This window comes from Poecilia formosa, unplaced genomic scaffold, assembly GCF_000485575.1.
Source record: "Poecilia formosa unplaced genomic scaffold, Poecilia_formosa-5.1.2 Scaffold183, whole genome shotgun sequence".
Lineage (NCBI taxonomy): Eukaryota > Metazoa > Chordata > Actinopteri > Cyprinodontiformes > Poeciliidae > Poecilia > Poecilia formosa.
In genome coordinates, this window is record NW_006800122.1 from 199,993 (window position 1) to 214,112 (window position 14,120).

The following is a 14,120-nucleotide window of genomic DNA, read 5'->3' on the forward strand; positions in this document are numbered from 1 at the left end:
TTGTTCACGCGATAAGACGTTAAAAATGATGGCAGTGACTGATGTAAACAGCTACATGAGATATACTCATAAAACTCAGAAATTAGTTATGAGTCATCAGAGGAGATTGTTGGCGTCTTATTCAGGCGTTGGAGCGAAAAGCCCCTCATACAAGGGATGCTACGTTTTGGGGAAATTGTAGTCGGCAATTTTAAAATAGAAGTATGGATTTAACACATTTGAATGACACAAATTCTATGAGCTGTGCGACGCTGTGAGATTTCTATGGTTAATGGAAACGCAGCTTCTATCTTTCTCTTTTCTATCCCTTCCCTGCTAGCCTTTTTGTCTCTTCGTGTGCACATGGATGCGTGGGAAGTGCTTGTTTGTGAGCCTTCCTGTTTGCTCGGACAGCGTCCAGCCAGACTCATTCATTGATAAAGCCCTCTCTGTCCACACTGGAAAAAAATTCCACTTTGAGGTCGTGTGGTAATAAGTACCCAAAGTCAGAGAGCGGACATGAGTACCTGTAGTTGTTTTCCTTTCTGCAGTACAGTGTTGAATTTAAAAACACAACCAAGGTGTGTTTCTACTGTACACATCCGTAAAGTGTTGTAACATAAGCAGCGCTCCAGGGGCACCTATGAACTATTATCATTCCATTTCTTGTTCCTGTTGTACATAGTGACTCATGTAGTGAGTCATTATCGACCTGGCAAGTATTTGATACCTCATGGAAAATATTGATCATATTTGCAGAAAGCAGAGTAAGAAAACCAATCAGGAAACAAACTAAAGTCATTGTTTCCAGTGTTATTTTAACAAATCATATTTCCTTCCCTTGAAAAACTCACACTCCAATCTTGGACATCACAGAAGGATGTGTGGATTTTATTTTCCCACTGGAAGGAAAAGCCAAGCTGAAGGAGAAAAAGTCTGATTAGATGAGTATCAGCACAAGATTGAACTGTTACAACGATCAGGGAGGAAAGGGTAAACAGCGACTGTAGATAAACACTGAAGGTCATTTTCCTTAACTGTATTGTTCTATGCATTGACCGGAGCCAATTTTGTTTTCAGCTTTAGTCTTGCTCTTTGAAAAGGATTTTTACTAATAATCAGAGAATTTTTATTATTTTTTGTCTGCATATGTGTGTTTTTATGGTGTAAGAGGAGCTTCAGGATGGGGGGGAGGGAGCATTTGTGTTTCTGGCTCTGCAATGCAGGGGCTCTGGGAGAATTATGAGCAGAGCAGCTACGTCATGCAGCTGAGGACACAGAGCATGCCCAGTGCAGACCCATTAACACAAACAAGCATGCTTCTGCTCTTGTTGCACCGTTTCTCCTTTTATTCAGCGATCAGCTTTTACTTCCATTCACATCACATTCATTTAGCTTCGGTATTGCTCTTTTTTTCTGCCATGTTTTTTTTTTTTTTTATCTCACTGCTTCTTTTAACACTGCCGCCGCAAAAATTTCCAGCACTTTTAACACGTTCCACCCTTCTTCTTCTCCTCTTCTTCCTCCTCCTCCTCTGTCTTTGCCCCCCCCCCCGTCATCCCCCAAAACTCTCATCTCTGTTCTCCCCAGAAGTAAGTGAGGCGACGGCCACCCTCGGGCCCGGCACCATGGGCTTGAGCACCCGCTACAGCCCCCAGTTCACCCTGCAGCACGTCCCCGACTACCGCCAGAACGTGTACATCCCCGGGAGCACGGCCACCCTCACCTCCAACCCTCAGCAGCAGCAGGCCACGGCCCAGCAGGCCACGCAGCAGGCGCTGCCTCCGCCTCAGGCCTCGGCACAGGCTGAGCCTCCGAAGGCCGCCCAGACCCCCGCCTCCAAGAAGAAGTCCACCAAGAAGGAGAAGAAGTAGATGCCGGCAAAGAGGAGGCGGAGGCGTGATGAAGTGATGAGAAACCCAACCCCCCACACCCCACCATTAGGTATCTGCTGTCACATGGACGCTGTTGGTGGTTCTTTGAAGATTTTCTCCAAGAATCCAAATGTGCTGGAGGTTTTAGTGTTACTAACCCATGTTGTGCTTGAAGGTCTAGTATTGTTCATGTAATCTTTGTGGGTAGATATTTTTTGGATGGGTATGGGGGGTTGCTGTTGTTGTTCTTTCCCCCCCCCCATTATTTTCTTTAAATGAAAAAAAAAAAATTAATGGACAAAGAGATTCAGTGTAAAAAAAAATCTTGCTGGAATGACAAGGCTACACACAGCGATGTATTCAGAGATGAAAAGTTAATGTCTTTCATGTTGGATTTATTGTGCACTTTCCAAAAACGGAAAGCCGGCTGTTGTAAAGTTCGCTAGTTGCCATTCATTATATTCCTCCGTAGGGTCAGCCGCAAAGCATAAGGCTGCTGTTTGACAGGTGTTACAGACTCTTCTGCATGCTCATTAAGGTTCAAACCACATATGCTAGTTTAGAGTTGCAAACTATGCATTGCAAAAGCAAAGAGGGGAACATTCTGAATCCTTGTTTCTCCCTCCAATCGCAGGTCAACGTAATGCACACGTAGTGTTTACTTGACAGAAAACGAGAATAACTTTTGTAATCATAGTTTTAAGAAAAAGAAAGAAAAAAAAAGATATAAGAATTTAATCTTCTGATATTTTTTATGATCTGAGCATGCACCCACAGTTGAAGGGAGGGGCTGGCAGAGGACTGTGGTGAAAGCATGTGGCGTGTACTCAGATTTATCCTGGTCACCTGTATAAAACCTCAGGACGAGTACAGACATGTCCCGCTGATCTCCCCCGCCTCCCACCCCTTCTTGCACCCAGCTAGTGTCCTTTCCCTCACCCCCCAATTTGAGCCAAACTATGAGAAATGCACTGTTCGTATGCTGAAGAAGAGACTGAGTTGGGGTTGTAATCACTTCAATCTTTAGGGAAACATGTAGATGTGGTAAACTTAAGTGCTTAGGAGTTTCTAGACACTTTGTAAGCCTCTAGGGCCTCGACAGAGTTTCTCCTTCACTTTCTTGAGGTGCTGAAAAGAAATTTATTGATGCGTTTCCTTTCCTTTTTTTTTTTTTTCTTTTGGGAGATATTGATTCAATAGTATAAAAGCGGTTTTGTTTTAAGATGCGTTGCCATACTGTCTGTCAGGATAAAACTGCATGGAAAAGAGGGCAGCTGGGTCAAAGGGGAGCAAAAGGGGATCGGTGAGAGCTAAACCCACTGAGGTGGGGTACAACCTGCAACCTTTGGCTCTACCCACTGAATGTACAGAGGAACCAATGCTGGCCTGCCCACCCCTGTTTTTTTTTTTTTTTTTTTTTCAAATTTTCCTCCAATGCACTGACCCCGATAGAGGTCAACAGAGCCAAGCACAGTCAGTCCTGTTGGTGAGGAGACGGCCCCTTTGGGGCATCTTCTCCGCATTTGAAATCGGTGGCAAACCCGACCCTCTCCGCCTCTCACCTGTCTGCGTCCGCTCCCCTGCCCCTCGCCCTGCGAGGCTCCTAACCCGCTGTAAATAAACACGAGTCCGGTTGATGGTATGAGCCAAGTATTTGTACAGCAGGGACCTTCTCCAACTGTTCCCTCTCAACAAGGCGCGGCTTACTACTGGAATGTGTTTGCATTTTGTTTTTCAAGAAAAATAAAAATCACAGCTTAAAAAAAAAAACAAAAAAAAAACAACACAAATTTATCAACAATAATCAAAACGTTTGACATGTTCTTCAACAGTTTGTGTTGCAATGTAGTAACTGAGCACCATTGAAGCCAACTAACTCTTCAGTGTAAATAAATGACTTTTAAAGATAACTTTAGATGAGTAAAAAAAAAGAAAACAAAGTGACACACGTAGACTAGTTAACTTGTGGTATGTGTTGCGCATATTTTTGTGTTTATTTTTTCTCTTTACTACCCTTTATCACCCTGTAAAGAAATGAAACAAAGAAAAAAACAAAAAAAATAAATATGGAAGTCTTTCTATCCTTCTGTAACCTCTTAATGTTACTTTGCGGTGATTTTTTTCTCTTGTGCATTTGTGAAATAATGCCTCTCATTCTCTTTCTGTCCATATGAACAAATGATTATAAATATTATATATGTGTAAGTCCGTCCGCTGCTGAATTAATACTACTCTATCCTGCTGTATTATCTTTCTTATAAAACGCTTTGCCCTCTCCCCGACGCTACACCCCTGTGTTACTCTCTTATTTTTATGCTAATATTTATATTTCTGTTTTATTTTCTCTTGGACACTGACATTTCAAATAAAAGAAATCATTTGAAAAACCTTACATGTACGTTGCTTGTTTCAATTCTGTTTACAGCAAATGCAGATTAACAAATTCGAAGTGGGCTTTGTTAATTCTAGTGTGATGTTTAACAGCTTTAATATGCAACAGTGCAGGCAAGTCAATCTATAAATCTGTTTATGATTTTATGAAAGACAAGTGGAACAAAACCAAAATGAGAGGGTTTAACGCAACTTAACCAAGCTTGTGTGAAACATTCACTTACTAAAAACTAACAGCCTCTAATTGTTGAGGTGATTTTTAGGTTATTGTAAAAAGACTAAATATGAACCACTAAATCCAAAAAGAAAACGTAGAAACACAGAAAGTGTCTGGATGTCTTATAATAGCTGTAATTTTGAAAGTGGACTGCTCTTGGATTGCCTTTTGGGCTTCTTAATGTTAATTTACCATTTTATTTTGTTGCTTTCACTCTGTGACCCAGAATGTCTCACATAAAGATAAATAATCATTTTTGGCTATCTTTAAGTGATGCCGTAGTGCTGTGGGCACCACCAAAGATTTCTCCACCACATTCTAAGTCCCATTTTGCTCAGTCATCAAATTCTCAAATCATTTTAATGGTAAAAAAAATAAATAAAAATCATACTTCCATGTAATGCAGTTTCTTTTCCTTATTTTTGGGAAATTACTGACATGTTATTTTTATTCATGTAAAAATCAGAAGACCAAACGGAGATCATAGCCGTCAGCACTCAGGCTCTTTGTGCCCTTCACAACAGCCTATAAATAGCCAATGATACGTCGCTGAGCATAACAAAAGGAGCGGCCTGCAACATGCTGCTGCAGATGTTGGAGGGATAAAAGAAAAGACCAAGCAGCTGGAGGGACGGCGGTGATCCGCATTGTTCATTAAAAAGGCATGACACACAATTCAGTGCTGAATAATGTATTTTTTTCTAGATTGAGTTTCATGAACACCTGTAAAAAGCACAGCTGTGCAACATCTGCCTGCCTTAAGAAATAAAATCTTCAGTTTTTAAAAGTTAAATCGTTCTTCATTTGAGACTGCAGCTTTCCAGCACCAGCCACTACAGACTCACAAAAACCTAAAATGGCTGACTCCATTTACCCCCTATCCCGAGATGTATTACAGGGTTGCCATGGCAACTGTCAGCCCCCAGCAACTCTGTGCTTTTCTCCCTCTGCTCTTCACCACACGTCTTCGTTACCGATCCCAGAAGTGGCCGTCACTGGCCGCCGCTCCGAGCCACAAAAAGGCAAGCGTGTTCACCCATTAGTCAAACCTGGCAACCCAGGGAGACATGCGCAGGAAACATGGAGAACTTCCCCACACACACACACAGGCACAAGTCGGATGAGTCAGAGGCAATAAAGCAGCGTGGGTTTGTCTCGGTTTCATTCACTGGAGATCCGTAGTACAGGAGCTGATCTAAATCTGGGCAACAATCGAAGGAAACTAAAGAAGTATTCTCATTGGGGAATAATGCGTGGACTATTAGCAGGCAGAGTTACTATGTCAGCTGATGTTTGTCATCCTGTGACTCACAGAGGCTCCTGCTGTCCCCGTGGGTCACCCATTTCCCCTGGAGGAGACCCGGCAGAATGAGGAGATTGTTCTGGTGTTGCTCCCCTTTTGTGCTCCGCCACCATAGCTCACTCAATTAAGCACATTCTTGTTCATTAGACACAGGCCGATATACTGTAAAGGCCTCCGAAAGCAGTGATGTTACAGCAGCGTATAGCAAAGAAAGAGGAGCTTCAGACTGGATGCAGACAATGACCTGTCTGTGTTTTACAATATCAGTCAGAGAGGATGGACACAAAGCAGAACGGTGGAGAATTTCCCTTCCTGAAAAACTTTGGAGGAATAAGAGTCACAAATAGTCAACACGCAAAGAAAGAAAAAATAGGGATGAAACTAACTTTGAATTGAATGTATAATAATTTGTCTTACAATAGTTGCGCGAGAAGAGTTCACACGTTTCAGTGTGAAATAAGAAAACATCGAATCACATGATGGTTGGATGCAAGATGTTGACCTTAAACTTAGTCAGAAAGTCTGGAAAACAGCAAAGTAAGCATCTACACTTTCTTAAACAGGAACATGTTCACATTCTGCCGACATGAGTCACAAAAAGTTGGAAGCACCTCAAAGTCAAAAAAAAAAAAGGAGGAGCAGATTTTACAAAAAGCTGTTTTTTCTGATGTTTATTTTTTTTATTTCCATAGTACTAAAGCAAAAATAAGATTTTCAGTATCTGAGCTTGGAAAAGGAAAACATTATGTAATGCGAGGAGGTTATATTGGATCTGCTGGAAGGAAAGAAATCAGGATGTGACGCTTCTGGCTGCTTGTGGCGGGAGAGGAAGCGAGTTTCCCGCGTGTTTGGTAATTTTTTTTAACCCTTCAGAGGTGAGGCGAGAGGAAGGAGTGCTCCCTCATTCCTCATCCTCCTCCACTGGTTTCCTCTCGCCTTCCTTCCCTGATCGCCCCTTTGCCTCTCACCCTCCTTCCCCCTCCCCATGTCCTCCTCCTTCCTCCCATCCTGCAGCTGTCTCTGTGTCGCCACATGTTGGAGGACAGAGCACTGCTCTGTGAATATCCACTGGTGGAAACACAAAGACCAGTTTACCCCTGAACTTTAGCACTGAAGCTGAACGACACCCTCTATAAAGATTTATTTTGTCAAAAGAATGTGATTTGTGCCAGTGCAGAGTCGGAAAATACGTTCCTCTTTTGATAGATGTCACAATAAAAAATAATTAAGGGGGAAGGGAGAGGAATAAAAACCTCAGCCAACTCTAAAAATACTCCCTCAGGGTCCTCCGCAGAATCAAGCATCAAATGTCCTGCTCTGATTAAGAATGAACACATGCTGTCCTCATGCTTGTATCCTTTCCAGGACTCTTCAGATCCTACCAAACACTCTGAAGTTACCAAACTTCAAGCCCCGTTTCCATAAAGTCTGTTTTCGTTTATCATTTCAGCTGAGAGGAATGCGCCCCATCAGACTCAGATAATAAGGAGGCCAGACAGGCAGAGGAGCGAGGAAGAGCGTCGAAGCACCGAAGCCTGAACGTTGCTACGGCTAACGCTACCCTGATTTAAAGAGACACAGTAATGTGCTGGCTGCTGGCTCAGTTGAATCGCAAGAGATGGAGCTGTAGCAATGTGGACCAAGAGCACAATGCGTCCTTTGAATGCTGAAAACTCTTTTTTAGTCTCTTGATCTGAAAAGACCCTTCTCTCTTCTGTCTCTCCCCGCGTCTCCTTTGCCAAGTGCTCTCTGGGCCTGTTTTCTCAGCTGGGAGGATGGAAGTCAGACAGGGGGAAAAGAGGAGGGGGGAGGCTTTGGGCAGACAGGAATGAAGCAAGGAAAGAAAAGCTGAGGGATGAAGAAAGGGGCGAATTTAGACAACTAAATAGGTTTAACTGCTTCATTGACAAGTGGCAAGAGGAGAGCGGAATTACATCCAAAGGCAATAAAATCATGTGAACTATTCAAGGAATTGTGAATAAAACTGAGTTGTACCATACATATTTGTGTTTTCAGGAGATTAAGAACCCTCCATCTGGTGTAGAGTGGTCTGAGGGCATCCCTCACCCCCACCTTGCTTCCAACACACATAAAACAACAACATGCCAGCATAACCCCAATCCCACCACACGCATCATACACCCCCCTGCCCCCCTGCATATAAGCAGCCCACAGCTTTCACACAAATACAGCTGCCACACCCCCGGCAGCAGCATGCACCATCTAATTCCTCCACCGCTGCTGTTGTCATAGTTACGGAAAATTCCAGATTTCAGTAGCGGGAATTAGCAGGAAGCTGCGAGGAAGATGTCAACTAAAACGTGTGACAAAGAAGCCTTAAAGCACGGTGGGCGGCGGGGGGGGCAAGGGAGTGCCCCCCCCCCGCCGCCCACGTTCACATGAACGATGCCAAATCATTCATGTGAACGATTTGGCATCAAAGATTAGATGTTCTGCAACATATACTAGATGCTGCACATGCCAGAGCTTTAGCTGAGAAAGCAACTGTGTGCTAAAGTGTTAGCGTGTGCATGCTATCAAAGGTCTGTCCCCTCAGACATGGAGGCACTGACACAGGCGCATGTCGACAGCTCCACGCCATGCTGACAGGTGCTGCTGCGGAAATGGTGCAGCTGTTGCCTGGATATTTCAAGCTAATAACCCCAGACCATCAAACAGCTCTCCATTTCCCCTCCCCGTCCCTCAGCGCTGAGCCAGCACACCTCGGACTGGAGTCAGAAAGAAGAAGAAGAAGTGCAAACTCAAACTGGGAGCCCGTCATTACACATACTGTTTGTTTAAAAACAAACCAAAAACTGTTCTTCCATTGCCGTTATAAAAATTACTGCTAAAAAAAAAAAAGACGTTTCAGTCCACAGAATTTAAAAACTGACATCAGTCCATCACAAAGGACAAAGACATTGGTAGATCTGTTTCGAAATGTTTACTTGTATGCAGGGGTGAAAGTAGTTTTAAATTATTGGAGGTCCTATGACAAAAAAAAGAATATATATATATATATGTATATATATATATATATGTATATGTATATATATATGGCTTCTTTGTGTGCTTTGGAGTTTCTGTGCTGATTATTTTTTTTGCGAAGCGATAAAAGCTGGTTAGCTCTTGAATTGCTACAAAATAAAGCTGCATTTCCCTCAGTCCACTGTTATCATTTTGGAGAAAGTCATCAACATCAATATTTCCACTAAATAGGAGGCAAAAAAATAAATAAAAATGTTTTATAAAGGAAAAGCCTCTTAGACTCTGAGCCTGACAGCACTAACAATTTTTTTTATTATGTTAGACAATTAATTTAATTTCACCCTAACCCCTAGCCCTAGCCATTAGTTTCTACCGCCATTAGTATCCATTCTATCAATGCATGCAATGACAAAGCAATCAGATGTTGTTGAAATTATTGGGGCTGAAATAATAACTGTAGTCCAGTCTACAGTTTGTGACAAGACACAATATCATGTTTGCATCTGTTCATTTAAAAATTATTTAAGGGTTAAAAACGATGTACAATGAATAAAAGTGAAAATTATGAAAGATAAATGAAAAAAAATATGCTATTTAAAAAGCTACAATGTAACCTATAAAGTATATGATTTTGTCTTCCTTTGAAAAACTAAAAGTTCACAGTCGTTAAAAACAATATGGCTTCAAGCGGACTTTGAAGTCAAGTTCAGTTTTATGTACGTCCCTTGAATTGCGTCTTCATTCTGGTAAGATCATGGCTACTCTTGTAATAAAACAAAATTCCTGTAGCATCTATCATACAGAAGGGATGGTTGATATAAAAGTCACTTTTTGAAAATATTTGATGTCATTTGTAGTTTCTTTCTTAGAAAATAAAGCAAGGGGGAAAAAAGTATTAAAATCTGGTAAAAAAAAAAGCGATTTTATTCTCAAGCCATATCGCTCAGCCCTACTCAGGCCCCATCTATAATACTGCAACTATATTTCACCTGATGGATAGTGAATACTACTTGCACCCATTTCAACTGCATTGAATTAAAACGAAGACATACACCTTTTCTCTCAGGGTCAGTTTTGCCTGTGTGGCAGCAGACAGAAATGTCAAACATCTGTGGAATGAACAGATTTCCAGCCACATCGTAAATCCTCAGTGAAGATGACTTGTGCTAGCAGTCGGACACACAACAGGAAGTCATGAGAAAGTCGCATACTTGTTAAACGCTGGGGGATAATAATCTGGATTTTAAGACATGAACTTAACCGAGGGGAACGTGGGAATATTTCAGGGGCTGCAGCTCATGTTCCGACAGTGATTTGAAAATCGGCAGTGTGGACGAGACGCGAGGGACTCTGCTGAAGGCTGAGAGCTCGGGGACAGGTGCTAAAGCCATCAGCAGGAGCAGTGCAGTCTGCGGGAAATGAACTCAAACGTGAGAATGCATATAAAAATGCAAAATTGTGGATGAAGAGGATGGACTCTATAAACCCAGATTAGAGATGCAAACCAGTAAACCTGAGCCTTTTGATCCAGTACAGTCAAATCTGTTCACTCTTATTTGGAAACCTGCATGAATCATCAATCTCTTGTTTGCATCGCTGCGTTTATCTTGTAGGGAAAACAGCCCTTTAAGATGATGAATTATAAACACTGCGGAATGGTTTAAGGGAAAATGAGGAGAGATTTGAGTGGAAAAAGCAGCTCCAGTGCCCCAGTTTACTGTTCTCATGGCACGTCGCCTCTCCCTCCCTCCACCTCTCTCTCTCTTTGTTCTCTCCCTTCCTTCTTGCTTCCTTTACTCTGCATTTTTGTCAGCACACAAATCTCATTTGCTTCATAAAATCCTTTTATTTTATCCCCTCTTATTATGTTTTCCTGCTTCCGCTCCCTTGCCCGTCTTTTGTTAAGCCAAATAACAGAGACCCCTACTCCAGATAGCAGTGTGGTCTGGCAGTCTGTCTTGCTGACCCCGACCGTCCATTCCTCCCTCCTTCCCTCTTTTCCTACTCTTCCAGTGACCCCTCTGCATTTGCGTCCGAGGAGCCAGTGGACATCATCGCAGTGTGTCCCACTCGTCTGTCTGTGTCCATAAAGATCAAATATTCATGTGCCCGCTTCTTGCCGCGGCGCCTCGCCACGCAACGGCAGATGAAGTCGGCTGGCGAAAGACTCAGTTTCCATGGCAACCCCCACCATCCACTTCCATCCCTCCTCTCTCTCGCCTTTGTTGGGCAGCACAGGGAGGGGCGACAGATACCTCCCTGGAAACAGGTCGCGAACAGACGAGGGACGTTGGCATCGCAGACAGTAGATCACCAGGAAATGATGGGACTGCATGTCTTGTTTTTTTTTGTTTTGTTTGTTTTTTTTGCCTTCCTCCTCTTCGTCGCCTCTTTGTCTCCCCTCTGCACTGCCTGCCCCCGTCTCACCCACCCAGCACGTATAAAGCAGCAGCTCTGCAGCGAGACTGTAAGCTGCTTACTATAATGCAGCTAAACAAAGACTTGTGGACTTGTGGCATGTCTCGTCCACCGCCCCCCTCTCCGAGTGTCTGAACAAATTGGACCAGAATGCAGCATTCATCCTCTTCTTTGCACTGAGGTGCAACTTCCTTAAAAAAAATAAATAAATCAAATGGAGCTCTTGACCCATCTCTCCTTTATGTTACCAGCACAAAGCTGTGATTCAGAGTGAAAACACTTCCAGCTGGAACTGTCTGCAAATCTCACTTCAGCTGTTGGTCTCTTGCCTGATCGTTTCTTCTCATCACTTCCAATTTGTCATATATTCTGCCTGACTGAGCATCACTGCCCAGTTTTTATTGCCCTTTGTTGGAGACCACCAGCCCTTTTTGAGCTGCAGCGATATTATCACATCGACGTGTGTGTTTTTTTTTAATGTGGGTCATTTCCAGTTGTGTATGCACGCACTCGTCTTTGTTTTTACTCATTCCTCTGCCACCACCTGTGCCTCCGTTTTACCAGGTAGTCGAGCAGAGCCTCTTAAATGTATATGAAATAAATTCATATATGAAACGGAAAACATTAAATCCACTAGAACAAAGGTGAAGGGAAATAAAACTAGAGGAAACCCAAACACACAGAGGAGACAAAGAAAATACTGATGTTTGACAGCAGCAGGTGAATGTAACCATGGCAACAAAGCAAAGGAGTGACATCATTTTTGTTCTCCGGGTGCTTTGGTATTGTCTTTGACTTTTTTTTTTGTGGAGTCTTATTTTACCGTCAGCACTTCGATTCATGTCAGAAGGAGAAGAAATTCATTTATCTTAATTTTTCTTTAAAAATTTTAAATGTATTTTGAAGCCCAACCCTAGCATCAATTGGAATGTATGCGTAATTGAATTGAAATTATTTTTAATAAATTGCCTTGAGATGACATTGTTTTTTATATTAATAAGCTGAATGAATAGTATTTTCTCAGACATAAAAAAGTACAGAAACTAATATTTCTGCTCCCATGGTCACTTTTTGAATCTAAATCTTGGGTCCAGAAGCCTCTGTATATAGAATACAGAGTTATTGTTCTGGCCTGTGGTCTCCTCCCTGCTGGACGGCCCTAGAAGCCTGCCTGCTCTCTCCTCACCATATCTCTAATGCTCATCCTATGGAGGAAGCTCTTTTCAGTCGCTTGGGTCTTGGACCTCCTTCTCTTAAGCTACGATCCAAATCTCATGACCATATTTGAGGGTCTGAATGTCGACAGACCACTAAATCAAGAGCTTTTATTTTTGCCTCAGCTTTGTGCTTCCTGTGATGATCAAAGCATCGCCTGCGAAGCTGCAGATGAGGCCCAGATCAGCCGATTCATCTCCTGCTGGATCCTACTACGACCTATTAGTCACTATTTTAATTAGCCAAACATTATTTATTTTAGGTCTGCTTTAATAAACAATACCAACTGATAAGCTAAAATTCAGCACAAAGTTAACAGACTGTCGTTTTGACAAAACTGAGTTCACTTCACCTGAAGAACATTTATTTCTGAGCATTTAGTCTCCCAATAATAAAAATACGCTATATGAAGGTCGAGAAATGTTCTCGTAATTACGTGGTCAAAGTTTAAAGAGACAGCATAAAAAAACGGTTCAAGAAAATAATCCGTGTTCATCTTTAGGACTGTGAACAGGAATGTGTCATTTAAGGTTTTTCAGTTTTTCCTTTTTTTTTTTTTTTAAAAACCTTGAAATGTCACTGTGGATGCAGTCCTCTTTTAAGTGCTGACCCTCCTTAGATGCAGACATTCCTACAAGTCGTGTGTCTGCACCACAGATACACCACACCCAGAAACTCACTGCACCCCGAGGAAATCAGACTGCCGCAGACTCTGCTGATGTAGGTCAATTGACTGACATCTCCCTGACCTCCGCTGATGTGAGTGGACGTAAAGGGTGCAAGAGGGGCGGGGCAGGCATACCAACACGCGGCTACAAATATTATAAATGAATTCAAAAGCTCTTTATTTTTATGATCTCTACCACAGTGTAATCAAAATTTAACCCTCTGTGGCACAGTGTACTGTGTGACCGGGCCTGCAAGCACAAACATGCAGCAAATGAAAGAAAGATCTCTTCATGTGGGTCAAAGAGTCGGACTCTTGTGACTTCAGCCTGACTGCTGGAGGAGACACAATAGCTTCAGGGGGATTTCCACATGAATTTTAGCATCATTTCAACTTTGTTCCATCATGTTTTTCTCTCTCAGTTGCTGTCACCGTCTCTGCCCTAAAACTACATGCGCTTAAAACGAGCACAGGAGTGTTGAGATTGGTTCCCCTGAAGGCAAAAACTTATCTACTACAAAATCTACAGCTATTATTATTGTCTGTGCTTAAACCGCAAATATTATCAGCTACACAACGTCTGAACACTTTCTGTCTGAGAGTTTCCGTTCAGACACTTGCTGCCAAATATAAAATAATAAGTAGTAGGTGGATTGTTTGGGAGTTGAGTTTAAAGAATCACATCTACCCAACACAAATAGCACAGAGATAACATTAAAGCTGAGGTATGTAACTAATCAGAGCCAGGTGGAAGGTCATAGTGCTGTCAATCATCCTTGTGTATGCACTGCTAGATTGAGGAAAAAAGTTACCGTATTTAGGAAAACCATTTATCCGCAGTCATTGGTGAGTTTAAATTTTTTTTCCCCATAGTGTGTCTCATACTGCCACAACATAGTGACAGTTTTAACAAATATGTACAAAACTTTTTTTTTTTTTAAATAAAAGTTACATGTCCCAGTTTTGAAAGGCCTATGTATTTTCCAGGCACATTGTGGATTTTTATAACACAATCAAGTAACAATGTTACCTTGAGTTCCTATAAAAATGTTGTGGATATCAAACATA

At 42.2% G+C, this 14,120-nt stretch overlaps 1 protein-coding gene across 5 annotated transcripts in view; it reads left to right on the forward strand.

The window, feature by feature from the left end:
* LOC103147442 (protocadherin gamma-A2-like) overlaps positions 1-4,241 on the forward strand; it is a 101,359-nt gene extending 97,118 nt beyond the window's left edge. For 4 of the 5 annotated variants that reach the window (XM_016678432.1, XM_016678433.1, XM_007565780.2 and 1 more), the window contains one exon: positions 1,570-4,241. In XM_016678432.1, the coding sequence (XP_016533918.1) occupies positions 1,570-1,853 (284 nt within the window). In that variant the 3' untranslated portion in view covers positions 1,854-4,241. The remainder of the gene's footprint in view (positions 1-1,569) is intronic. The other variant, XM_007565783.2, reaches the window with a different exon arrangement.
* The last annotated feature ends 9,879 nt before the right edge of the window (positions 4,242-14,120 follow it).